Below are 27,621 nucleotides of genomic sequence, written 5' to 3'. Positions count from 1 at the left end.
TGGCATATACCCTAGCTGTGGTTGTTAGGATTTGGATGGACCTAATAAGTAAATAGAAGAACCACATGAGACAGGAACGGAGGTGATGGCTTTTACCCATCTAGCCCAAGAGGAAGGTGAAGTAGCAGCTACCGTATTTTTCGCACCATAGGACGCACCGGACAATAGGACGCACCTTGTTTTAGAGGGGCGAGAACAAGAAAAATAAATCTCCCCCTCTCTGCCCAGCGCCCCTTCAGCGAAGCAGCAGGAGGCGCTGCACAGAGAGAGGGAGGATTTTCCCCCTCTTGTTTTCCCGCTCTAAAACAAGGTGCCGTTTAAGGTGCGTTCAGGCGGCTACCTTGGAAGCCTGGAGAGTGAGAGGGATCGGTGCACACCGACCCCTCTTGCTCTCCAGGCTTCAGGTTCCTTTCGACCTGCTCTTTGGGGCTGGCAGGGGGAAGCCCACCACCATCCCCAAAGAGCAGGTCAGGGAGCAGCGGAAAGGTGCAGCAGAGAGGCTGCTGCCATAGCCGCGCGTCACTTCTCCAGCTGGGAGAGGGTCGCGGGGCTATGGCTTCTTTAGCCCCGTGCGCGCTCTCCTGTCTGGAGAGGTGACGCGCGGCTAAAGAGGTGCCTGCCATAGTTGCGCGTCACCTCTCCAGCCAGGAGAGGGCCGCGGGGCTATGGCGTCTTCGCTCCATAGGACGCACACACATTTCCCTTTCATTTTTGAAGGGGGAAAAGTGCATCGTATAGAGCGAAAAATACGGTACCTATCAAGATAGACCATTGGTCTGTTTTCCCCAGTGTTGTCTAGTCCAAACTGACAGCAACACTCTAGGTGCAGAGGTCTTTCCCATTCAATCAGAGATGCCTAGTCAACCTCAGACATTGACTTTGCCTTCAAAGCATGAGCTCTGCGACTGAGCTATGGCCCATGTCACTGCAACAGTATCATCACGAAGGCAACATATGAGTCTCGGTTTCCCTTTCTTCCTCACCCCCTTCTCCTTCGACCCCTGATCAGTCATCCTGAAGTTTCCAACGTAATTATTCTGCTGCCACGTAGGTGGCCAAGCAACTCTACCTCTTCCACTATTGCAGCAGTACCACCATGCATGGACCACCTTCTGGATGTGGACTTCCCACCAAACCCACAGCTCTTACATTGGTGGTTTTGGGGCTTGCATTACAGCCAAATCATGCACAGAAACCTTTTTGTACATATAGATTGCCGCTGTCGCATCGGGGTGAAGAGAAGGAAACCATAATTTGGGGTGAGAAATCTCCTGAAGGCTTTTGAAAAGAGAGGTGGAAATATGAGACAGGAAGGAAGTCACTGTGGTCTAACACACTGAGCCTCTTGGGCTCACCAATCAGAAGGTTGACAGTTCAAATCCCCGTGATGGGGTGAGCTCCTGTTGCTCTGCTCCAGCTTCTGCCAACCTAGCGGTTCAGAATCATACCAATGCAAGTAGATAAATAGGTACTGCTGTGGCAGGAAGATAAGTGGTGTTTCTGTGTGCTCTGGTTTCCGTCACGGTGTTCCGTTGTGCCAGAAGCAGTTTAGCCATGCTGGCCACATGACCCGGAAAGCTGTCTGTGGACAAACGCCGGCTCCCTCGGCCTGAAAACGAGATGAGCGCCACAACCCCATAGTCACCTTTGATTGGACTTAACCATCCAGGGGTCCTTTACCTTTTACCTTTACACGAGTGACGAGTTTGCCTGACACAACAACTTCTCTCACTTTGCTAGGAGAATTTGCTAACACCGTATATGTATTCTGAACAATCACAAATATTATTCTTATTTAAGGAAAATAAAGTTTATTTTAAAAGGCTTTTGACTAAGAGTGCATTTTAAACAAAGTACATAAACTTCCAAAGGCAAGCCCAATAGCTTCCCCGACCCCTTTGTCACCTAGTCTGGCTGTCCCTTTGCCCCCGTCTTTGGGACACGGCTGGTTCTAGTGCACTCCCCATTATAGCTTACATATGGACTATACAGCTTACGCTGGACTTTCGCATCAATCCTAAATACATTTACACTCAGAGGCATGTGATTTGCCCCACCCCACCCCCAATGGCGCTTATATCCCCGTAAATGTCTTCCCAGAATGGGGTGGGAAAACTGGCAGCCATTTGCAGAAGGTGGCAACGACTGACACGCTGAGCATCCTAAGACACATTTAGTCGGCAGAGTCGATTTAACACAACCCTCCAACAGCATCTCCTGTTCTTAATGACAGTTCTTCCCAACACTGGTTGGCTCCAGCTCAGACAGGGGGATCAAGTCACCTCTGGCTGCCCACCTAGGGCAACTGAAGGAATGCCATGAGTGAATTCCACAACCCTGCTGAGCATTTAATACCATGTTGCGCCCGGGGCAGCTTGGCACAGACAAAACAAGGTGTCTGTGAGAGCAAATACACAAAACAAGAATCCTTCGCATGCCGCATTTTTAAACTCCGCCCATACTTTGACAAGGCAGGACATTTTGCAGGAAGTCAAAATTACAGAATTTGAAAATAAAAAATAAAAAAATCCATTCTGCAATCCAGGAAAAGAGCAATTGAGCTCCTGGCATGTCTGATAATAAATTCTGAACTCTAGTCTGGATAACCTAATCCCCGTGAACTCAACCCCAGGCAGCGAGTGTCGTTCAGTGAAAAGCTGAGGTTGCGGGAGGGAGGGGGGGAAATCTGTGAACAGCAGTAATACATGTATGTGTTTTAAATAATTCTTTTTTTAATTGTTGAGGCAGTAATACTTGGTTCATGGAACTGCAATATACAGAGAGGTGAAATAAATAGCTTATATATATAATATATATTTATATATATAATAGAGCTGGTTTTAAAATATTCCCTTATCATTGGTGTATTAGGTTATTTTACTTAGTCACTTGAAGGTCGATAGCAGCATTCTCCAGAAGTGAGCGAAACAATTGCAGGATCACAGAGCCGTGACACCTTATGTCGTCAGAAAGGGTTACAAAGGACTGAGGTACTGAGCCCTCTACGGAAGCTCAATGACTGATTTGCAGACCATCTTGTCTCGGTCGAGATCGCAGCAGACAATTAACACAGATCACCCCAACACCAGAGAATTATCCAAGGAGTTTCGGGGACTTTGGGAAAGATGAGCGTTGGTTTTCTTTGGTTTGTGGTTTTGGTTTCTACTCTTATTTTAAGGTGAACTCGTTCCCCTCTAAGGATTGGCTTGGAAAAGTCACCCATTCCAAAAAGAGAATTAAGCACCTATATGTCAATCCACAGAAGGGGGAGGGGAAGGGGGGAAGTCAATTTAAATAGAGCCATTCATTTTGGTTTGTCTTCAAGTCACAATAAATCTTTTACAGCTTCCCCAGTGGGTTTTTCTTTTCTTTTCTTTTTCAATCCAGTCTTTAAAAAAAAAAAAAATCAACACAATGTACAAAAATAGAGCTTCTCCCTTATTTTTAGTGTAAAAATATTTCTCTGGAACAGTCTATCTTTTGTAGTTCATTTGCATGACACTGTCTTTGTCTATCTTTTAACTGGGGTTGGTGGGTCGTATTCGCCTAGTCCTCTTGGTCACTGTCGTATACTTGAAAGGTTTCTGTAATTCCACTTGACCCTTTGGGTATCTTTTCATAAAATGAACGTCTTGCTGGTTCTCCCGTGTCTTGGGCCCTTTCCGGGGCCTTCCCTTTTTGGTGAAGCCGACGTACCAGCCCGTGTACTTTGCTGACATCAGCGCCGTATAGTTGTTCTCTAGGACTTTCTCGATGAAGACACACTCTTTGCTGGTGCCGTCCGGCTGAAAATGAAATCGGAAGAGAAAGTCAACGAAAATGGCAAATTGTTCACACAGCCAAAGTGATTAAGGTTTCAAATGACAATTTTAGGTTATATTTTAGTGATCAAGATTTAATATACAGTGGTGCCTCGCAAGACGAAATTAATTCGTTCTGCGAGTTTTTTCGTTCTGCGAGTTTTTTCGTCTTGCGAAGCACCACTGTGTATTGACGGTTTCCCATAGGAATGCATTTGCGGTTTTTAAAAAAAGGTGCAAGACGTTTCGTCTTGCGAAGCAAGCCCATAGGGAAATCCGTCTTGCGAAGCAACTCAGCAAACGAAAAACTCTTTCGTCTTGCGAGTTTTTCGTTTTCCGAGGCATTCGTCTTGCGAGGTACCACTGTACATTTTTAACTGCTGCTATATCTGAATTGTCTCTGTTATACCCTATTGCAATTCAATGTATTCCTGTTGTGTTTTATGTTTTTCCTGATACTGTAAGTGAGCCGGAACTGGTCTGTGATCGTAATAATAAAATTCATTCATTTGTTCACACAGCCAATTAACCAAAGTACACTTCATTCTGGGAACATCAATGGCAGTGCCAATTCCTATAGCTGGTTCTACAGAAGGAGAGGAAGAGTAGGATGATTTGGTTTTGTTTATTGCGTTATTATCCCTTCTTTATTAAAATTTGTATACCGCCCTATACCCGCAGGTCTCCAGGCAGTTCACGGCATGAAATCAAAATGTAAAAATGCACAATACATGATAAAAACAAAAACAAGAGCAACCCAATAATTCCCCACCTCCTCAACACATTGAATGTCACTTAGCCAAAGGCCTAGTTGAAGAAGAACAGTTTTGCCTGGTGCCTAAAGGTATATAATGCAGGCGCCAGGTAAATTTCCCTGGGGAGAGCATTCCGCAAATGGGGAGCTACTGCAGAAAAGACCCTGTTCTCGTGTTGCCACCCTCCGGACCGCTCATAGAGGAGGCACACAAAGAAGGGCCTCAGAAGATGATCTCAGCGTCTGAGTAGGTTCATATGGAGAGAGGAGGTCACCGAGGTATTGTCGTCCTGAGCCACTTGTTCTTAAAAGGTAAAGGTACCCCTGCCCGTATGGGCCAGGCTTGCCAGACTATAGGGTTGTGCGCCCATCTCACTCAAAGAGGCCGAGGGCCAGCGCTGTCCGAAGACACTTCTGGGTCATGTGGCCAGCGTGACATCACTGCTCTGGCGAGCCAGAGCTGCACACGGAAACGCCGTTTACCTTCCCACTAGTAAGCGGTCCCTATTTATCTACTTGCACCCAAGAGTGCTCCCGAACAACGGGAGCGCACCCCGCCGCAGGGATTCGAACCGCCGACCTCTTGATCGGCAAGCTCTAGGCGCTGAGACTTTAACCCACAGCGCCACCCGCGTCCCTTAGTTCTTATTCTTATCTAATAAGAAGGTCTGCTTGTATGCCATGATTGCATGTTAAGATCCCAAGACCTCCCCCAATAAATAAAGACCCAATTGACACAGAATTTAGTTTAAGGTTATTGGCAAAATTTTGGCCACAACATTATGGATTACAGTGGTACCTCGGGTTAAGTACTTAATTCGTTCCGGAGGTCCATTCTTAACCTGAAACTGTTCTTAACCTGAAGCACCACTTAAACTAATGGGGCCTCCCGCTGCCACTGCGCCTCTGGAGCATGATTTCTGTTCTCATCCTGAAGCAAAGTTCTTAATCCGAGGTGCTATTTTTGGGTTAGCGGAGTCTGTAACCTGAAGCGTCTGTAACCTGAAGCGTATGTAACCCGAAGTACCACTGTACAGATAGTGAGTGGTTTGTTTAGGCATTCGTTCCCGACTAGCTGCACCTGACCTCAGCAGGGCAGCACTGACAACTGGAAACCGGCACAGGTCAGTGCAGGTAAACATTGTGGGGGAGCATTGGACCAGGCACAGTCTCAAACTCACCCACCCCCCAATGCTCCTAGGGGCTCTGGCGTGGCCCTAACCCCTGGAAGGGGATCGGGTAAAAGCAAGACAAGCCCCTGGATTCCTTTAACGGAATATCCTTTCGTTCATTGGGGGGGCAGGTGTGACAACCTCTCCTCCCCTCCACATTGAACCAACGCCTAACCGCCAAACCTTACAACGTTGTGACGATTTGCTACGCGGCAGGCGAAACCCAAGTGGCACCAGCCAATCTGCTAAATGGGAAAATTCCTACTGGGCCCATCCCATAAACAGAAGAAGAAGAAGAAGAAGAGTTTGGATTTGATATCCCGCCTTTCACTCCCTTTAAGGAGTCTCAAAGCGGCTAACATTCTCCTTTCCCTTCCTCCCCCACAACAAACACTCTGTGAGGTGAGTGGGGCTGAGAGACTTCAAAGAAGTGTGACTGGCCCAAGGTCACCCAGCAGCTGCATGTGGAGGAGCGGAGACGCGAACCCGGTTTCCCAGATTACAAGACTACCGCTCTTAACCACTACACCACACTGGCTCTCAATGGAAGCAATGCTAACTCTTGCTGTGATGGCGTGCTGTGCTAGATAGCGGGATACAAAAAGTAGGATTCCTGGTTAATGTGAAATGACAGTGAGACTTTAGACTCGTTGATGCATTAATCATATGAATGATGGCTGAAGAGTAGGCCCTTGCCCCTGGTATCCCCTGGTCTCAGGCCCATCACTGGCCTCAACCCCTGGGCATCCATGCCTTGGTCTAGAGTCCTTCAGGGCAGGAAACCACTGTATGAGCAGGGAAAGAAACCTGCAGCACCACATGACACACAAGGGGCGTGGCCAGCAGCACACTCACATTCTTCAGACGGAGGTGCCCCCTCCATACTAATAATAATAATAATAATTTATTATTTGTACCCAACCCATCTGGCTGGGTTTTCCCAGCCACTCTAGGCGGCTTCCACAGAGACCAAAAATACACTAAAATACACTACGAGACTACCGCTCTTAACCACTACACCACACTGGCTCTCAGACATGCCACGATGGCATAGCAAGGTCAAAATGGACCCTAAATATAGGGAGGGTGGGTGGGTGATCCAATGCATGAGGTGAAAAGAGGAAGCTCAACGCAATGTGCAACGGTACATGCATGAAGAATCCCAATGGCCAGAATTCTTTCAGCAACCAAGGGACCACCAATCAGGTTGTTGTGGCTATCCAATCGCTCCCACCCATGCAAGCGGTGAGGTCAGTCCTGATGATCACACCGCAACACGTGCTCTCTGTGAGGAGGGCACGATTTCTGTGGGAGTGCAGAATAAGTTAAGCCTCTTCCTAATTTTTTCCTGTTAAAAAGTAAGTTTGTGGCCTTTACAGCTATGAAAGAATGCTTAAAAGTGTTAGGGTGAAATGCCAACTGAAATATTAGAGGTAAAAGAAGGAGCCATGTTTGTTTTTTGGGGGGTGGGGGTGGGGTCTCAGTAGTTGGGGGAGTTTCATTGGCCTGGCTCATTTATGACTAGCAAAACAGTATTTATGCAAAAAAAAATAAAATCACATCACTATATGGGAGCACAGAGCAGCTAGCGATACCGTTTTGCATACTCAGCAGTAGAACTCTGTAAAATAAAAAGACGATCACAAAATCAGATGTAAAAGCAATAAAAGAGACAGCAAAAGCTGTAGAACCATTTAAAATAATGCCAGTTATACTCAAAAGGCCCAATCAAATAGAAAATAGCAACAAGAACAAAATGCAGAATATATTTTGTGAACAATGGAAAATTCATGCAACTGTCCATAACATACACAGGTTGCAAAATCTAGCTGTTCTTCAAGCAGAAGCTTGATTGCCTGGCCACATAATGTACCTGGCTTGTCTCTTTGTTTAGCACAGAGTATACACAACCCTGCTTATAAGACTGTTACAAGAAGTATAATATAGTCAAACCCGAAGGTTCCTTTTGACTGTTATTTGAAAATCAGTCCAGCACATCATGCATGAAATTGTAACTGCATCAGGGCTGCCAAGCATGGCTGGAGAGACAGCCAAACATGTTAGGCCTGTGAGGATCTGCTTCCACGGCTGGCTGTTTCCTCCTCTGCTTAAATTTCATCAAATCCTAAGTGGTTGTAATCATATGTGAAGTTAAGCTTGAAATAAAAAGTCTCCTGATGTGTCTTGCTTTTTTTAAATAACAAAACTGTGCATTTTCCACTAAATATCTGGGTTTGGAGACAATGAGCAAAGAGTTCTGCAACCCCAATGATCAGAGGTTGAAGTACTGGAATCAGGCAAGGTTAGGGTCTGTGCATGGAAAATGGCATTAGGCACCAAATGTATGAACTGAAGTGAAGAGATCAAAGTCAGCTCATGTATTTGAGGAGCAAATGCTGGACTTGCTTCAGATAAACTTAATAATTGTCTTGCTTTGTGCTGAATAGCACAAAAGGATTTCAGGATTTGTTTCTGCCAAATTGGAGCCAAGAAAAAAAAAATATTCAGCATGCCTCTTGAATGGATCAATTGCTTCTCTGCCGGAAATTTACAGGGGAACCATAGTGTTATGATTCTAGAGATCTGGAGCAATCTGTCATCTCTCCTTTGGTCTGACAACTTAGCTCAGTCAAACTTTTCCTAATACTGTCAAATCAGCAAACTTCAAAACTATGAAAACACTACCATTGCTGACATGATTGCTATCTTTTGAGTCCTGGATTAAATGAGGTTTTTTTTTAAAAAAGAAAGAAAACAGAAGAATTGAGTCAGATCTCCATACAAATATAACCAAAATGAAAATTCAATCAAATACTGGTCTAGGACAAATGCTTAGTGGAAATGAAGGATGTCTCAAATCAGGCTTGTTCAAGGATTATGCCCATAGCACTTCCGCTTTTAGAAGGAAGTTCAGTAGAAAAGGTGTTCTTGATTTCTGCTAGAACCAGTCTCTGGTTTATAACTCAAAACTCTCCTACCCATTAAGAAATGTTGTGCATATATCCATGCATTTAAGACTGCAATGTTGCCTGGGAAGGAATCCTGTTGAACTCAATGGGGCGAACTTCTCAGTAGACATGTATAGGATCGCCCCGTGCAATCCTTAATTAGTATATAATAAGATTGTAAGGACGTGGTCATGCTGCAGTTCCCACGGCCACCAACAGGTGGTCAGATGGACTGCTCAAGATGGCAAGAGCAGCAGGCAGTTTTCCTAGACATGCAGGTGAGCAAGGAAGCAGGTGGTTTAGGCAAGACACAGAAGAGCAGCAAGGACAGGCCGGGACAGCTTCCTAGAAGCCACCTTGCCCTGCTGTTACTGCACACCTCACACTGATAATGTCATTTTAGCCTCATTAGCAAAGGAGGTCGAGGAGAAGGGAAGATGTATCAGAGCAGGAAGGTTACTGCGGAGGTGCCTTCTCCTGCCCTGCTTGTTCCTCTGAAGTTTGCCTGAGCTATGATTTAGCCAAGCTGGTGGGGGGTGGGGGGCAAACAAGCAGGTTGGTGGGTGAGCTCAGAGGAGGGAACCAGAGGCAGATGGAGGTAGGCAGCTTCATAAGTGGAGTGAAAAGGTTCAGTATGAGCTGGGCATCTCTCTGACACATCTTATATATTCATTGTTTCAGAAGAACAACCTCAATGCCGGCAGAGAATGAAGTCTTGGTTGTCGTTATTGTTTTTGGAAAGGGGTTAGTTTTCCAATTGCTACCGGGCAATGAGGTGATAAGTCTGTACGGCTGCCACTTTTTTTAAAAAAAAGCAAGATAACATTGACTTTATGTTACAACATTGTAATGAGGGATATCTATAATGGGGATAAAGTACGCACGTTGATGGTTCATATCCGACAGGAAGGAAATGGAGTTGAAAAAGAGCGAGTGCCCTTTGAGAAGACCCCTGGAACACTTACTGGATTGTTTGTCCGAAGCATTTGGTTAATTATCTCTCCGGTAGTAAACAAGGAACATCTTGAACCGAGACTAGGCAAACCTGCTGAAACATTTGCTACTCTTATATTGACATTCCGCAAATCGGCCAGCTCCTCTCCTCACCTTTTATAGTCCAATTTGGCCTACTTGGAGCTTTGCTTTCACGTTTTAGGTTCTCTAATCTGGAGGATCAAAGGACAGTCTGTTGTGACTGCACAAATGCTCTCTTCTAAGCAATGCCTTGAGTTGAGGACACTCGGCAGAATTTCTCTTAAACCATGGGGCCATCTGAAGGGTATCCACATTTACTCTGAAGGCAGTTGTGTAGATTTCACGAGGAATTACTCCCAAGTTGAGGGGTTGTTGTTTTTTTGGTGGGTGGGGTAAATTCATTTTTTTAAAAAAGTAATTTTTATTTGCGTTTTTACATACAATTCAAAAAGAATAGGTAAAGAATATAAGAAGTGTAAAAACAAGACCACAACAAACTAAGAAAACAAAACAAAACACCTAAAGAATTCCTCGCCTTCTCTGTTATCTTTTCTTTCTTCCATGTATTCCAAGTTACAAAGTTCTACTCTTCTTACTAGTTATCTTCTACTCCCTTTTATACTGCTAAATTTATTCAAGTCCTGCTAATCTGTTCACTTGTTTATACTGGTTTTTCAAAAGGGTGGGTGGTAAATTCAGTTCAGTTCACTTTTAGATATCAACCTGCTCCAATTCATGCTTCTCCAAACAGCATGCAAAGCAAAGCGTAACAATCCTTCGAAATGTGCGCTCCTCCAAATTTTGAGATGCAGCTATCTAGCCAGATAAATCATTTACAAAAATGCAAATACGTGGGGGAATTGCATATATATTAGTGAAAATAAAAAACGAAAATGTGTTGCATGAAGAAAAATTCATTGCACAATGTGCATGTTGGGCAAAACTGCACACACAAAAGTGTTTATTAGGAGATATGCACACTTAAAATGCTGCTGGGTTTTCATGAGGGTTTTTGTTTGAAAAAAGAAAAGAATTGCATACTTACGTACACCTTCCTCCCAACTAAGTGTACGTGAAATAGCAGTCTGAGTCAACGCAGAGGAAATGCAGCAGTGACAATGTTGTACTGGCTTATTATTAAAAACAATGTAAACAATCAGCCGTAGGGACACGGGTGGCGCTGTGGGTTAAACCACAGAGCCTAGGACTTGCCGATCAGAAGGTTGGCAGTTCGAATCCCCGCGATGGGGTGAGCACCTATTGCTCGGTCCCTGCTCCTGCCAACCTAGCAGTTTGAAAGCACGTCAAAGTGCAAGTAGATAAATAGGTACCACTCCAACGGGAAGGTAAATGGCGTTTCTGTGTGCTGCTCTGGTTCGCCAGAAGTGGCTTAGTCATGCTAGCCACATGATCCAGAAGCTGTACGCCGGCTCCTTCAGCCAATAAAGCGGGATGAGCGCCGCAACCCCAGAGTTGGCCATGACTGGACCTAATGGTCAGGGGTCCCTTTACCTTTACCTAAACATTCAGCCATGTTAGAAGGTGTTTTTTAAAAAATGGGAAGAAAAAGGCCTCAGCCACACTCACATCAAATTTGTCATGTGTGTGTCATGCAGCCGTTTTGAAAGATACAGAAAAGGACAGGGTAAACAATGCAGAACAAATCTTCATCCTTGCAGCAGAAGCAAACAAGCATGGGTGGTTTGGGTTAGAGCTGGGCCAAACATTCTCAGAAAAGAACCTTAAAACAAGTTTCTAGTTGTTGTTTTCTTTATCAAACTCCCCCTGAACTATTGGACAGTTTTAGTCCTCCCCTGGGGAATGTTCAGTGAAATGGCCATCCTAATATCCCCACTTGAACATAAGTAATAATAAGAATTATTATTATTATTATTATTAATATTATTATTATTATTATTATTATTATTATTATCCCCCACCCATCTGGCTGGGTTTCCCCAGCCACTCTGGGGAAGCTTCCAACAAAATATTAAAAATACATTAAAACATCAGTCATTAAAAACTTCCCTAAACAGGACTGCCTTCAGTTGTCTTTTAAAAGTAAAATAGTTGTTTATTGCCTTGACATCTGCTGGGAGGGCATTCCACAGAGCAAACGCCACTACCGAGAAGGCCCTCAGAACTGGACCTCAGTGTCCAGGCTGAGCGATGGGGGTGGAGATGCTCCTTCAGGTATACTGATATTTTAATATCAGGTTCTAATATTGCATTTTAATTTTGTTGAAGGAAGCTGTGGGCTTGATCCTTTCTCCTTTCATTTCTCTCTTCCTCTGCCAATATGAATAACAGAGCTTCATTCAATTATGAGTGACCCAAAATTTCCGAGAAGAGTATGAGAAGGGAATTCCACTTTCCCTCCCTGAGGAATAATCTGTGAAATCTTCCACCCTCCCCTGCAACTTTGCCACTTGCAAACAATGTGGAGAATTTTAGCAGACTGTTTTCATGTAACCCTAGTTTGGATCATACACTATTTCCAGGGGATAGGACCAGGGTTTCTAAGAAAACAATCAGTTAACCAGTATACTTTTACAAACTCACCTAAACTGTTGCATGAAACCTCAAATCACCAAGCCTTATGCCCATGCTATGATTTCCAGTAATCTTTCGAACAGCCCTGTAAGGTAGTCAAATGCTGATACAGTGGTGCCCCGCAAGACGAATGCCTCGCAAGACGGAAAACCCACTAGACGAAAGGGTTTTCCGTTTTGGAGGTGCTTCGCAGGACGAATTTCTCTATGGGCTTGCTTCGCAAGACAAAAATGTTTTGCGAGTTCCTGTGATTTTTTTTCGCTCCCCACCCCCTTTTTCTAAGGCACTAAGCTGCTAATAGCCTTTTAGCAGCTAATCCGTTAATCCCTTAAGCCTTTAATAGCCGCTAATAGCCGCTAAACCGCTAATAGCGCTAATCCGCTAATGGGCTTGCTTCACAAGACGAAAAAACCGCTAGACGAAGAGACTCACGGAACGGATTCTTTTCGTCTTGCGAGGCACCACTGTATTGCAATATTGTAGATGATGGGGATAGCAATGACAAACCTAGACAGCATCTTAAAAAGCAGAGATATCACCTTGCCAACAAAGATCCGTATAGTTAAAGCCATGGTTTTTCCAGTAGTGATGTATGGAAGTGAGAGCTGGACCATAAAGAAGGCTGATTGCCGAAGAATCGATGCTTTTGAATTATGGTGCTGGAGGAGACTCTTGAGAGTCCCGTGGACTGCAAGAAAATCAAACCTATCAAACCAGGAGTGCCTGGCGTGCTCTGGTCCATGGGGTCACGAAGAGTCGGACATGACTAAACGACTAAACAACAACAAAGACGATGGGGATAATGGACTGTCATAAGCTGTTTAGCAAGTTGAAATTTGAACTTCCTGCCTTATTCCCTCCAACAGCGTACTCTCCACTTGCTCTCAGAATGCTCTGTTTGGTGAAAAAACAGAGGTCCATCTGTGCTATTTGTTTTTTAAGAAACTACCTCAGAGAACAGTGAAACTGCCCCGACACTCAATAGCGTTTCTGTCTTCACCCTTATCTCCATTACTTAGTTAATGGGTGTTGCTTACATTCCTCTCCACTTTAGCCTGACTTGCTACTATGGGGATGATATGGCCTGGTTTGCTCATGGGCCAGAATGAGATGCCAAAAACTGCAGTGGTAGAATGGACCCAACTACTTGAGGCTGTGGTGCAGGAATCATGCTTTTAATCCCCCGCATACACCTGTGTTGTTGTTTAAAATAATAATAATAATAATAATAATAATAATAATAATAATAATAATAATTTATTATTTATACCCCGCCCATCTGGCTGGGTTTCCCCAGCCACTCTGGGCGGCTTCCAAAAGAATATTAAAATACTGTGATACATCAAACATTAAAAGCTTCCCTAAACAGGGCTGCCTTCACATGTCTTCTAAAAGTCTGGTAGTTGTTGTTCTCTTTGACATCTGGTGGGAGGGCGTTCCACAGGGCAGGTGCCACTACCGAGAAGGCCCTCTGTCTGGTTCCCTGTAACTTGGCTTTTCGCAGTGAGGGAACCGCCAGAAGGCCCTCGGTACTGAACCTCAGTGTCCGGGTAGAATGATGGGGTTGGAGACGCTCCTTCAGGTATACTGGACATGCCTCCCTGTGATGTTCTCACTCAGGCTCTTTAAACTTTCTACTCCCAGGGCCCATGTGAGATGGCTGAAAATGGTTGAGGCCCATGGCACAAAAATGGAAGCAAGAAGAATTACTGATGAAAGAAGAATGGCAAATGAAATTAATGGACTATGCAGAATTAGATAAATTAACAGGAAGGATTCAAAATCTGCGGGATCAGAGATTCTTAGAAGACTGGAGTAAATATCTGAACTATTTGAAAAGCAAATGTAATAAACAGATAACGCTAGTAGAACCGCAAGAAGTTCTGTAAGGAGGACTATTTGAAATATGGCAAGAAAGACTATGATGAGAATTATCAGTTAAGGGTAATTAAAAGTAATAGAGAAATTAAGAAACGCAGAACAAGTGATAAAGAACGGAACATCTTCATAAGTTGTTGACGGAAGTCTAAAATAGTGTATAAGATAAGATGTTATGTTAAATGATTGTTGGGAATGATATGTTAAAAAAAAAATCAATAAAAATGTTTTTTAAAAAAAGAAAATTGTTGAGGCCCGCTAGTGACAAAATGGTGGTTCAGGGGCACAAAATGGTGGCAGATGAAGACTTAATCAGTTGGCAGTTGCTGGAATCATTTTCTGTTGATATCTAACCAATCTTTGGAAATGGCTACGTTTTTTGTCACTGCATTTTCCTTGGGGTAAGGGGTTCCAAAACTCAGCTTTCCTCAAGCTAAGTACAAGCCTGCCCCGTCCCGAATTTAGGCAGAACTTGCTTATCAAAAGACTAAGTTGTTTCATATTTCTTCCTCCCCACCCTCCCCTGCCTCTCAAAGTATTTTTACCTATCTTCTGTAATTTCTTCTCCTACTCTCCTTTCACACTCAACTTGCATCTAATTCCCCATCACACACACACACACCGCATGAAAAAAAATCCTGCTATTTTATTTCATTCCTCCTCCCTGGTCCTTTTGTATTCCTTTCTTCCTCTTATAATAGCTTGGCACTCTTATTCCTTTAATTGTAATTATCACTTTTTAATTAGTTTATTAGCAACAACAGTGGCAGCAGCAACCTTTCATCTCTCATTTCTTTCAACACTTCCTCTACCCCTTCCTTCCTTCCGTTCCCTCCCTTAATTCAGCATGCAAGTTGCTGATACTTGCAGTAGTTCAACCAAAGGTGATGACATGTCTAGGAGGTCGATCAGGCAAGTGAGGAAGCCCTGGGCAGGATGTGTCACTAAAACCCACCTGAAAGGGTGGGTCCCAGCCCTCTGTTTGAAAAACACTGTGTTGGCTTTTAATAATAAGGTGCTTTTTATCAAAACAAGAAAGTAAATAAAATAAATGGCTTCCTCAACTGTAGCCTAACGTTTTTCACTCTATTCAACCCCCTCAAGTTTCTACCACCATATTCTGCTACACATATAGGTCAGAAAGCAGGAGAAGGGCTGGCTCCATCATTGGGCAGAGTGAAGCGGTGGCCTCAGGCAGCTGATTTGGTCTGACAGGAAAGGACAGCAAACTAATTTATTTATATTGTTATCTGGACTCCCAAGAAGAAGTTCTTGCAGGATTTTTCTGCTAGACTTGCGTACTGTGCATCTTGACTGAGGGGGAAAGTGAGAGAGGGAACATTTGCTGCTTCAGGCAGCAAAATGTACTGAGCCAGCCCTGAGAGGAAAAACGAAATTGGATCTAGTTTCCCTTTCCTCACAGGACGCTCTCATGAAAAGAAGCAAAAAAAGCTCTTCCTTGAGCAGATGTGACCTCCTGGGTCCAGAAGGGTACCTATGGATCAAACCCTAAAATTCTCCATGCATTACACCAGCACCAGTATGTTCTGTGTACCATTATCAGATGTTTCAGGGGAAAGGAAGCGATTTTTAATATATATATATATATATTTAAAAACCCAGCTCACTACGGCATTAGAGTAATAACAACTAATAAATCTATCGAAAATCTTGGCAGATTGTTGTGGGTGTCAGGGAAGATTGTTGATCTGGAGCTACATCTTTTGCATAATGAAGCCATTGCATCAAACTGTCATAAGAATATTCCGTTCTCAGCTGTCTGACTCCATGCCAAGAAAATCCTGAAAATATTACCATCGAGATTCCCTATGGCCTATGCATTTTCAGCTGCTTCATAGCACTGAAGGCCAGGCCATCCCTAGCAGTGAATGAATGCCAAGTGTTACTCATTACATGCATTCTTCCTCCAGCATGCTGGCCTCTGAACCTGAAGAATCCTCCGAGCTGCATACACTGGAGTCTTGGCAGAAAACTCAGCAAAGATGTCGGAGGGGTACTGCAACAGCTACACAGGCACAGAATATGCATTTGAACGGGAAACAAGGGAAGTCCTACAATCATGGCGTTTGACACCATCTTCATTTGTGCACAATATCCATCTGTTTGTGCAAAACTTTGCACAAGAAGAAGAAGAGTTTGGATTTGAAATTCCTCTTTATCACTACCTGAAGGAGTCTCAAAGCGGCTAACATTCTCCTTTCCCTTCCTCTCCCACAACAAACACTCTGTGAGGTGAGTGGGGCTGAGAGACTTCAGAGAAGTGTGAATAGCCCAAGGTCACCCAGCAGCCGTATGTGGAGGAGCAGAGACACGAACCCAGTTCCCCAGATTACGAGTCTACTGCTCTTAACCACTACACTACACTGGGACAACAAAACAACTCCACGTTTTCTAACAAAAACGGGGGGGGGCAGAGGGAATAACTCAATGAACAGCTGCCAGCATGATGTAGTGGTTCACATCCACAGGGATCCTCAGGATTTTTGCATTGGGCTACCCCAAACTCAACATCAAATCACATATCATGTCTGTGGCCACAGCATGAACCACAAAAATCATACATCCACTGTTTCATTCAGAATATTTTTTTTCTTATTTTTCTTGGTTTCTTCCTTATGGTCAGGTGCATCTTATGGAGCGAAAAATATGGTATAAAAAAGTCCTATTCAGGCACTACCACTCTAAGGCAAAACAGGTACAGCAGGGCTGCACAGGCAGATGTTTAGCCCCATTTCTGAGGTCACACAACTGAGGCTTCATTTGGACCTCTTACTGTTAGTTCTCCTAACTGCTCTTTTGAACTGGCAGGATGGCAGGAGCAGGGATTGAGCTCACCCCGTCGCAGAGATTTGAACTGCCACCCTTCTGATCAGCAAGTCCTAGGCTCTGTGGTTTAGATCACAGCGCCACCCGCATCCCTTAAAAAGAGATTTATTTAAAAGAGAGACTAATAATAATTTTTTTATACCCCGCCCATCTGGCTGGGTTTCCCCAGCCACTCTGGGTGGCTCCCAACAGAACATTAAAAACACGATAAAAGATCAAACATTTAAAAAATTCCCCAAACAGGGCTGCTTTCAGATATCTTCTAAAAGTCAGATAGTTGTTTATTTCCTTTACATCTAATGGGAGGGCGTTCCACAGGGTGGGTGCCACTACCAAGAAGGGCCTCTGCCTGGTTCCCTGTAACCCATCTCGCAGTGTGGGAACCGCCAGAAGGCCCTCGGTGCTGGACCTCATGTAAGGTTCCTTGCATTAAATCCTTGGGTGGACCTCTCTCCCATCAGCCCCAGCTTGCTTAGTCAGAGATGATGGGACCCAAAGTTGACCCAAGGTTCAAGAACATTGATTTGGATGTAAGACTTTCACAGATCATTTAGTGCAGCCCTTTGCTCCAAGGCAGAATAGCCTGTCCTGAAAACATCCTCAACCAAATGATCAGCTAATTTTACCATGAAGGATTAAGTCAGCTGGCATTGGGTTGGTCGTCAGCAGTCATTTCTAATAACTTGTTTTGAATTCTTGAATTTGCATTGAAATCACAATCTAGGGAAGGAAAATGCTTGTGCAAGCTACCTGGAAGCTTGACAAATCATTACGGAATGTGCATTCCATGCCACACACATCCCATTGAAAGCAATGAAGAAGCCAGGCTGCATCCACATTTGGACATATGGCAATGCATACCCCATTTAAATTAGTGGTTCCTAAAAGCAAGGGTAGGGACGCGGGTGGCGCTATGGGTAAAAGCCTCAGTGCCTAGGGCTTGCCGCTCGAAAGGTCGGCGGTTCGAATCCCCGCGGCGGGGTGCGCTCCCGTTGTTCGGTCCCAGTGCCTGCCAACCTAGCAGTTCGAAAGCACTCCCGGGTGCAAGTAGATAAATAGGGACCGCTTACTAGCGGGAAGGTAAACGGCGTTTCTGTGTGCGGCTCTGGCTCGCCAGAGCAGCGATGTCACACTGGCCACGTGACCCGGAAGTGTCTCCGGACAGCGCTGGCCCCCGGCCTCTTGAGTGAGATGGGCGCACAACCCTAGAGTCTGTCAAGACTGACCCGTATGGGCAGGGGTACCTTTACCTTTACCTTTAAAAGCAAGGGTATCCAAAGCCCTCTGAGAAATTGCTAGACATATCTGGGACCATGAGGCCCCAACGCAGGAAACTTCCTGGAAACAAAAGAAGGAAGGAAGCACCTCTCTCTAAGCTGCACTTTACATATATATATATATATATATATATATATATATATATATATGATCACTGCAGATGGTGACAGCAGCCACGAAATTAAGAGACGCCTGCTTCTTGGGAGGAAAGCAATGACAAACCTAGACAGCATTTTAAAAAGCAGAGACATCACCTTGCCAACAAAGGTCCGTATAGTAAAAGCTATGGTTTTCCCAGTAGTGATGTATGGAAGTGAGAGCTGGACCATAAAGAAGGTTGATCGCCGAAGAATTGATGCTTTTGAATTATGGTGCTGGAGGAGACTCTTGAGAGTCCCATGGACTGCAAGAAGATCAAACCTATCCATTCTGAAGGAAATGAGCCCTGAGTGCTCACTGGAAGGACAGATTGTGAAGCTGAGGCTCCAATACTTTGGCCACCTCATGAGAAGAGAAGACTCCCTGGAAAAGACCCTGATGTTGGGAAAGATGGAGGGCACAAGGAGAAGGGGACGACAGAGGACAAGATGGTTAGACAGTGTTCTCGAAGCTACAAACATGAATCTGACCAAACTGCAGGAGGCAGTGGAAGACAGGAGTGCCTGGCGTGCTCTGGTCCATGGGGTCATGAAGAGTCGGACACGACTGAACGACTAAACAACAACAACACACACACACACACACACACACATATATATATATATATATATATATATATATATATATATAATGTCTAGTAGCATCTTAGAGACCAACTAAGTTTGTTCTGGGTATAAGCTTTCATGTGCATGCACACTTCTTCAGATACCTTCAGATGCATGCACACAAAACCTTATACCCAGAACAAACTTAGTTGTCTCTTAGGTGCTACTGGACAATTTATTTATTTTTTATATATATATCGACTGTGTCAAACCAACATGGCTACCTACCTGAATCTTTACTTGACCAGGTGTGTGTAGGGCTTTCCTTTCATTAGCGCCATACTTATGCATCCAAAAGCAAATCAATTATAAGCTAAAGCGTTTCGTCATAACGGAATAGATTCCCCAGCGAATGCACAACTGAGCCATACAAAGTATCGTGTGAATCTAAGTAAAATGTCCTGGTGTTTTACCTCCAATCGTTCTCTCTAACCTTCCTAGACCTTCACTCATCTAGGAAGACATATCTGCCTTTTGCAACCACTTTTAGTTTTGAAGACGGAACACTTATCATTTCTAATTTGACAGACTTATTGAGGTGTAACTACGAGTTGCTTCACACTTTAAAAATGAGGAGGGAGCCCTGTATCTGCTTTTCAGTGGTTTGGTCTCTTTGTTACCAGAAATGGCTGTAAATATATGTTTCAGTCATGTATTTTTATGTTTGGGGTTTAGAATTTTCACCCCAGTATTTGGGTTTTGGGTGCTGTCGATGCTTTTAAAACCATGGTTCCCAATGTGGGGCACATGCGCCACAGGGGGGCAATTTGATTTTTAAGGGGGGCAATTTGAGAATGAGTTATTAACAGTTAATGGCCCTACAGGCTTCCTCCAAGTGAATAGGAGATCACTTTTTGAATAATAAGAATTATATGTCATGGGCCCTGCTTGGCATAGTTCATAGCTTCTCTGAGTTATTCAAGCCCTAAGGAAATCAGCCCTGAGTGCTCACTGGAAGGACAGATCCTGAAGCTGAGACTCCAATACTTTGGCCACCTCATGAGAAGAGAGGACTCCCTGGAAAAGACCCTGATGTTGGGCACAAGGAGAAGGGGACAGCAGAGGACGAGATGGCTGGACAGTGTTCTCGAAGCTACCAGCATGAGTTTGACCAAACTGCAGGAGGCAGTGGAAGACAGGAGTGCCTGGCGTGCTCTGGTCCATGGGGTCACGAAGAGTCGGACACGACTAAACGACTAAACAACAACAACAACATATGTCATGGGGGCAGGCATCAGGATTTTAGAGATGGTTAGGTGGGGAATGGCCAAAAAAAAAAAAGTTGGGAGCCACTGTTTTAAAATGAGGAACATCCAAATGTGAAATCGCCCATCTGGTGAAACAAGGGGCACCTTCTCCCATGTTGTCCTTTCCACTCAGTACTTCTTCCTCCTCTTTGTGAATAATAACAATTAAAAGAACCCTTCACTTTCTATACCTGAAAAGATATCACTCCTATCACCTTGATCAGGAATCAGGGGGGTTCTTTTGTTACTGGGCAATATTAAATTATTTATTCAGTGTCGTGTAATTTGATGTGTAAGGGACGCGGGTGGCACTGTGGGTTAAACCAGAGAGCCTAGGACTTGCTGATCAGAAGGTCGGTGGTTTGAATCCCCATGACGGGGTGAGCTCCCGTTGCTCAGTCCCTTCTCCTGCCAACCTAGCAGTTCGAAAGCATGTCAAGTGCAAAGTAGATAACTAGGTACCTCTCCAGCGGGAAGGTAAACGGAAGTTCCGTGCGCTGCTCTGGTTCGCCAGAAGCGGCTTAGTCATGCTGGCCACATGACCCGGAAGCTGTATGCCGGCTCCCTCTGCCAATAAAGCGAGATGAGCGCCACAACCCCAGAGTTGGGGGTCCCTTTACCTTTACCTTTTAATTTGATGTGCACAGACATGGCAGTAGACCCAACCATGTTAAGCAGGAGATCATGGTCATTCCTTTCCAAGGGATGATTGCTCTTTGGGTTTCCATAATGAAAGCTTTCTGTATTAATACACACACACTGCAAAATAGCCTCCATTTTAAAGCTGCAATGTAAACAATCCCAAATCCCTATTACCCTTCGACGAACGCTTCTGGCAGGAGTCAGTGTTAAAGTTTAGCCAGCGTAGTCTTTGGCATCAAGCAACAATTTGTTTGTGGTCCTCCAAAACTACAGAGATCCCCACCATCTGGTATTACTGTAGCAACTCTCTGGTAACTTTAAATGTATATTGGCTTGGAAAGCAGTTATCTCACCAGAAAATCTTCAAGTTTCCCAGTCAAAAACCTTCCTTCATCTGTTTTCGTTGTATAGTGAGTTCAAGTTCAGACCATGCAAAGTGAGTGACTTATGTGCTTCAGGCCTTGATGTGAGCAGGGGGGAAACTGCTCATGAAAGATGCAGGAAAGCGTGGAAAGAATAAAACATTTAAAATTCCAAAGTTATCTCAAAAAATAATGAAAATATTAAGGTGATTTCCTGGATGGTTTGAATTTCAAGTCCTCGTGGCTTCTAAAGAAATCTTGAACAGATATGGAGAAAGTTAGGGAGCTAATTTGGCGTGGGAACAGGGTGCTGCATAATGTAAACGCAATTCCTTCATATATATTAGCATTATATTTTAAAATAGATGAGTGAAAGAAGTTAGCAAGACCAAAACAAAACAGAACCCTACAACCAGAAAACTAGAAGAAAAGTCTGTAAGTTCCTTGATACGGTCATTCCAATGGAAATGATTGTGCTGAGAAGGGAACCCTTTTATTTATTCCCCTCCCTCCAAATCACTTACTTGCCACCTATGAAAGCACTAGTATTTGGGGTGTTTTTATTCCATTTAGTAAATTTGGAGAGCTAGCCAATAAAGGCCCATTGTCCAAATAATCCACTAGTGTCTTTGAGAGATATCCAAGGTCTGATTTCTAGTTTTTCAGCCAACTAGGCTTCACCTTCTGGATCTCAAGCTGCTTACCTAAAATATAGTGGTGAAATTGGTACTACTACTACTAAACCTGTTACTCTTTATTACATTTCTATTCCACCGTTCCTCCCAAAGGAACCTAGTGTATTGTCACAGCCTACTGACTGTATTTGCTACAGAGCTCCTGAAAGTTTCCTAGTGTCCTTTCTTGATCGTTTGATGCCTGCAGGAGCAAGAACAAAGTCCTCTGGGGACCAAGTGGAGCTACATGGGACATGCAATTTGTAGAGGGCAGCAGCAGCTCAGAGCTGATTAGCTGTGAGGGAGTCAAAGAAGGGCAGCTGGAGACAGAAGGTTTCATATGATACCAGATATCAGAACAGGAGATAACCTGCAGCACCACGGACAGCTCCAAGGCAGACAACTTGCTCCTACCACCCACCACCAGATCCAAACTGATCGTATAACAGTGCAGGTTCTGATGCACCACCAAACCCTATCTTTCCTTGGAGCCTAGCATTCTGGTCTGCTATAGTTTCCAGGGAACTATACATTTCCCAGAATCATTCTGATGAGTCATAAGTAAGCTTTTTCAATCCTCAGGCATCTCAGAAAAAGAGGAATAAGTGCACCTAGCATCCTGGCTGGTTGGTGAGATTGTTCCTTAGGAGGGCTCCGGCTGCCTGCTCCACTGAGCTGTTGAACGTGGATCTCTGTTGCTTCCTTCCTGGTCTGCTTCTCCCTTGCCTTGGATAAGGGCAATTTGGACTTATCTAGTACAGTGCTTTCAAAGATGCTGTTGGAGTCTCTGCATTCCGTTTCCAAACTTCCTAGACCAGGCATAGGCAAACTCGGCCCTCCAGATGTTTTGGGACTACAATTCCCATCATCCCTGACCACTGGTCCTGTTAGGTAGGGATCATGGGAGTTGTAGTCCCAAAACATCTGGAGGGCTGAGTTTGCCTATGCCTCTCCTAGACAAGTCGATGGCCCCTAGCAATTGAACATGGCCTGTTAGCCTATCATAGGGTTGATGGCATTCTTAGCTAAACAGGAGCTCTGCTTTAAAAAGAAAAGGGGGGGGGATTAGTTTCCTGTCCCAAAGTTCTAGGAAGGCCATAGCTTCTATGATATTTGAATACTGTAGATTATTAGCAGAGGGCGTGGATCATATAAATCTGATTAGCAGCCCATCATTCCAGGATAGCTCCCACCTAGTTAACCAATGATGGTCAAGTCCTACAGAGAAGCAGACACAACTTTCTAGAAGTAAAGACTATATTATTCCTGATCATTCAGCTGGATATTCCTGAAAGCCCTCTGTACAAACCGAACACAGGGACTGTGCAGGTCATTGAAGCCTTAAAAACAGCCTTTGGGGGCTTTTGCCCAGATTTTTCTGAGCACAGGACCTCTGGGTAACAATTATTCCAGCAATTTTCCTGTATTTTGCATGTGTGTTGAAAGATTTTTTTAAAAAAAATAAATAAATGCAAAATTCAACATGAAAATCAAAACTTAACAGGGGTGGGTTAAATGCATGTTTTCAATATTGGAGAGGGGGAAAATGGGCAGTGCAGACAGGCTTGCCTCCATTTAAACTGGAATAAACGAAATGATATATAGCCTTGACCTTGAGTAGCCTGCTCATGTTTAAAACTATTAGCCTTGTCTACACTAGCTATATTTGCAACGTTGGCTGATTTGGCTACATTTTTCCGTTAATGTAGACCAGCTGTGTGTATGCACGGAACACAAACATACAATAAACAGATTTAGAATCCTGTTCGTAATATTATAGCCAAATCGAGCTGCGAAGTGACAAACAATAATGAATGGGGGGGGGGGGGGACTCCAAGGAGATTACATTCCAGGATCCTGAGAAGGCTCCATTGGAAGGCTTGGCACAGAAGAGCGAGCTGGTGGAGATGCAAATTAGCTTCGACAAAGGAAAGACGGGAAGAAAGAAAGAAAGAAAGAAAGAAAGAAAGAAAGAAAGAAAGACTGCCCTTTTGAGGTCCAAAGATTCACACCTGGGTGGTCAGTCTAGCGAGCTTCAAGGTAGGTATCACCCCCTGTTTCTGAAACGGTTAACTTTCGTCAGACGTCCCAAACTGAGGATAGCAACAACCTGCTCTCATTTGTAATACCCTTTGTAGATGATTATACGAAACAAAGATTTTAAACTCAAACCAGGTTTTCCACTGGGGGAGCGTCCAAAGATGTTCGCTGAGAAGGAGAAGAAAGCCAGATGGCATGGTGATGGTATATAGTTCAGAGTTACACAGAGTAAGTCGATAGGAAATTCGAGGGAAGGGAAGGGAAATCACAGCCCGCAGTTTTTCATTATTGGCAAGCGAACACTCCGGGGTGATTGCAAAAGAGCTTTATGGGTTTCTTTCGCTCCCAGGGTAGACTTAAATATTTGTATCATAACACAGGCACAAGCTTGCATCCAGGGGTTTACTGGCTGTTTAGAAAGCATTTGGTATATTAAAAATGCAGTTACTCAAGCCTATTGCCACAAAAAGAGCTGAAACCATGATACTAATTAAAAACATAACCTTTGGTATCGCTAATATTTGTTTCTCTTTTTTCTTCTTCTTCTTCTTCTTTTTTTAAAAAAAGCTGTTAATAATGGGCAATGCAGCTGGAAGGGGAGATTTTCCTTCCAAAATGGAATGTTCACACAGTAACCCTCTTGCTCAGGCCAATGTGTTTTATGAACTTGTCAGCAATTGCGGTAGGATAAGGGGAGGGCGGAGGAAAAATAATCTAATGTGATACACACACACACACACAATTCAGGCTTATAATTTTATAATTTGACACCGTTAAAAAGTCACATGGAAGGAACAAAACCTTCCACTTATATTAAAAACTAGAATTACATCCTGGCTGGGGTTCAAATAATGAAATTAAAAGATTTCACTTTGGAGACTTTGAACTAAAATGTTGTAATTCCTTCCATTTCTAAAGCCACGTGTCCTCTGATCTGCATTTCGCAACAGCTAACCTATACCAACACCAGCTGTTATTCCACTAGTTTGTAGCTGAATATACTACCCCTGGACACTTCATACAGCACCCCATTTCAAGTTTTAAGCTTGGAAACAAGTGTTTCAATTATACAAGCAACTTGAAAACATCGTGAGACCATCGGGCATATGGAAATCTGGCCATTCCCAAACTTTTATTTATCTGTGCAAAACATTTAGCCTCCCTTCACAGAAAGACTCCAGGAGGTGTACAAAAGTCCGGCTAGAACCCCATTTTTCATTTGTTTGGATGGAGGGTGTTTTCTGACCTTTGCCCATAATGCAAGCAGCAGCAGCAGCAGAGGTGCCCCACAAAACCAGATTCAAATCGAAGGTACCCCGGATGTTAAGGCAATAACAACAGCGGTACAAGCCGGTGGACGTTTGTGCGTTAACAAAAGATCACCAGTAAAATCCTATGGCCACTGCTGGTCACTGATTGTACATATCGTCTCTAAAGCCCATAGCTAGTCCAGCTGGCATGAGAATAGGCTGCCGGGTTCAATACTGTGAGACACATCTTACACAGCTGTCTTCTCAGAAGCCAATAACATCCCACTGCAACAGCTCTGGCACCTGGTTTCTATTTGGGAATGTAGTTTGCAGTCCGAGGCCTTTCTTGATTCAAAAATAAATTCACTTCTACCCCTACCCTTTTATTTTTCTCACCATGATGGGAATGTTAAAAGTTTAAATTCTGTGTACAGTGGTACCTCGGGTTACAGACTCTTCAGGTTACAGAGAAGGCAGTTGCAGAGGCAAGCAGTGGCAAATCTGCCGCCTGAGGCAACTGCCTCACCTTGCCTCATGGACCGACCGGCCCTGATTCACCTACAAAAGCATTTTGACCATTACAGAGCCAGCTATATGGCATCCTAGATATCGTTATCGTTATCCTAAGAGTACAGTGGTACCTTGGGTTACATACGCTTCAGGTTACATATGCTTCAGGTTACAGACGCTTCAGGTTGCAGACTCCGCTAACCCAGAAATAGTACCTCAGGTTCAGAACTTTGCTTCAGGATGAGAACAGAAATTGCGCAGCTGCGGCACGGCGGCAGCGGGAGGCCCCATTAGATAAAGTGGTGCTTCAGGTTAAGAACAGTTTCAGGTTAAGAACGTACCTCCGGAACGAATTACGTTCTTAACCCGAGGTACCACTGTAGTAGCCAAGGAGGGCATTTTTTTTATTCCCCCCCTCCTCTGTTTGTGTCAAATTCCAGGCTTGCCAACAATGCCGGTGTGTGGGAAACGGTGAAACTGATGAAAACAAGTGAATTCTTTTAAATCTAATACCAGCAAAGATGCTCAGCTCCATAGGCAAATGCTATATTATTTGTTGCATGTATCTGCTGGGGGCAGGATCAAAGGTAACAAAATATTTCTGTAACGCTAGAACCACAAAGCCCATCCTTAATAAGATCTCAAGATTGCAATATTAACTTTATGGCATTTTATTTTTACTCTTCACTCAGGGATCGCCAAAAAACCCCTAAAAAACCAAGACTACAGTTCCTTTTATGTATGCCTGTGTGCATTTTTATTTATTTATTTAAACCACCAAGGTAGGAGAGATTTATATCATGTAACGCAAGCTCTCAATTGTTTTGGAGAGATACACACATCTTTTATCAATTTATGCAACTGTAAAATGGAAACCTGTGTGTACCCAAAGAAATCAGTAATAAAACCCCAGTGGTTAGCCACAGTACTTAATTTTATGGGTTAGGGGGGGTTTCTTTTTCTCTCCCTCCCCCCCTTTTTTAAAGTAAAGGCTTGAATGCTTTAAGAATTCCACATTCCTCAAGTCCTGCTTTTCATTTGGGGTTGACAGGCAAAGTTCAGAACACATCATTATGGGGTTCGCAGTCACTGCTAAAGGTAACACTCATATTACAAATGAATTAATAGAAAACACTTACCTTCCCTACTAGCTTGCCTTTCCTGTTCATGCAAAGGTAAAAGTCTGTCTCTTTCCCTTTGATCCGGACTTGACTGCCAAATGTGTCTGTTTCCACTAGAAGCTGGGCTTGGAAAGGAAGAAGAAGAAAACAGGCATTTACCAGACCGGTCATAGAGCGAAGGAGTGAAGAAGAAGATACCCTTTTTCACATATTCTTGTGAGGTGAGACAGAGCATCTATGTTGTGCCCTGAGGCCCCCAAGTAAATAACTTCAAACGGACACATAATTTTAGTTTAAGTTTTTGGGCAAAATTTAGGCCACAGCTTTATTGATTACAAAACAAATTGAGCGGTATTAGCCTAGGCATTGGTCAGGGACTATAACTACCGTATTTTTCGCCCTATAAGACGCACTTTTCCCCCTCCAAAAATGAAGGGGAAATGTTTGTGCGTCTTATGGGGCGAATGCAGGCTCCTTGGGTTCAGCGATAGCAACACGAAGCCTCCAAAGCCTGCGCTCCGGAGGCTTTGCGTTGCTTCCGCTGAAGCCAGGAGAGTCTGCTCTCTGAGGCTGGCGGTGGGGGAAAGCAGTGTCTCCTCTATCGCCAGCCCCAGAGGATGGGGGGCAGCGGGAAGGCATGCGACGCCTTCCCGCTACTCTCTGACCCGGGTTGGAGGCTGGCGGGGGGGAAAGCAGCTCTTCCCCCATGGCCAGCCCCAGAGGATGGGGGGCAGCGGGAAGGCGTGCGACGCCATCCCGCTACTCTCCAACCCTCCTCTGGGCTTTTGCGGGAGATGGGGGAATTC

General features: G+C 44.2%; 1 protein-coding gene across 8 annotated transcripts in view; it reads right to left on the bottom strand.

The window, feature by feature from the left end:
* Positions 1-2,712: 2,712 nt before the first annotated feature.
* Positions 2,713-27,621, bottom strand: part of FGF18 (fibroblast growth factor 18) — a 223,655-nt gene continuing 198,746 nt past the window's right edge. For all 8 annotated transcript variants that reach the window (XM_083431999.1, XM_083432000.1, XM_083432003.1 and 5 more), the window contains 2 exons: positions 26,834-26,940; positions 2,713-3,785 (listed from right to left, as the gene is read on the bottom strand). In XM_083431999.1, coding sequence (XP_083288125.1) covers positions 3,519-3,785; positions 26,834-26,940 — 374 coding nt within the window. In that variant the 3' untranslated portion in view covers positions 2,713-3,518. The remainder of the gene's footprint in view (positions 3,786-26,833; positions 26,941-27,621) is intronic.

The sequence above is a fragment of the Podarcis tiliguerta genome, assembly GCF_965153285.1.
Source record: "Podarcis tiliguerta genome assembly, chromosome: 3".
In the NCBI taxonomy this organism is placed as follows: Eukaryota; Metazoa; Chordata; class Lepidosauria; order Squamata; family Lacertidae; genus Podarcis; species Podarcis tiliguerta.
This window is presented reverse-complemented; position numbering and strand designations above follow the sequence as displayed.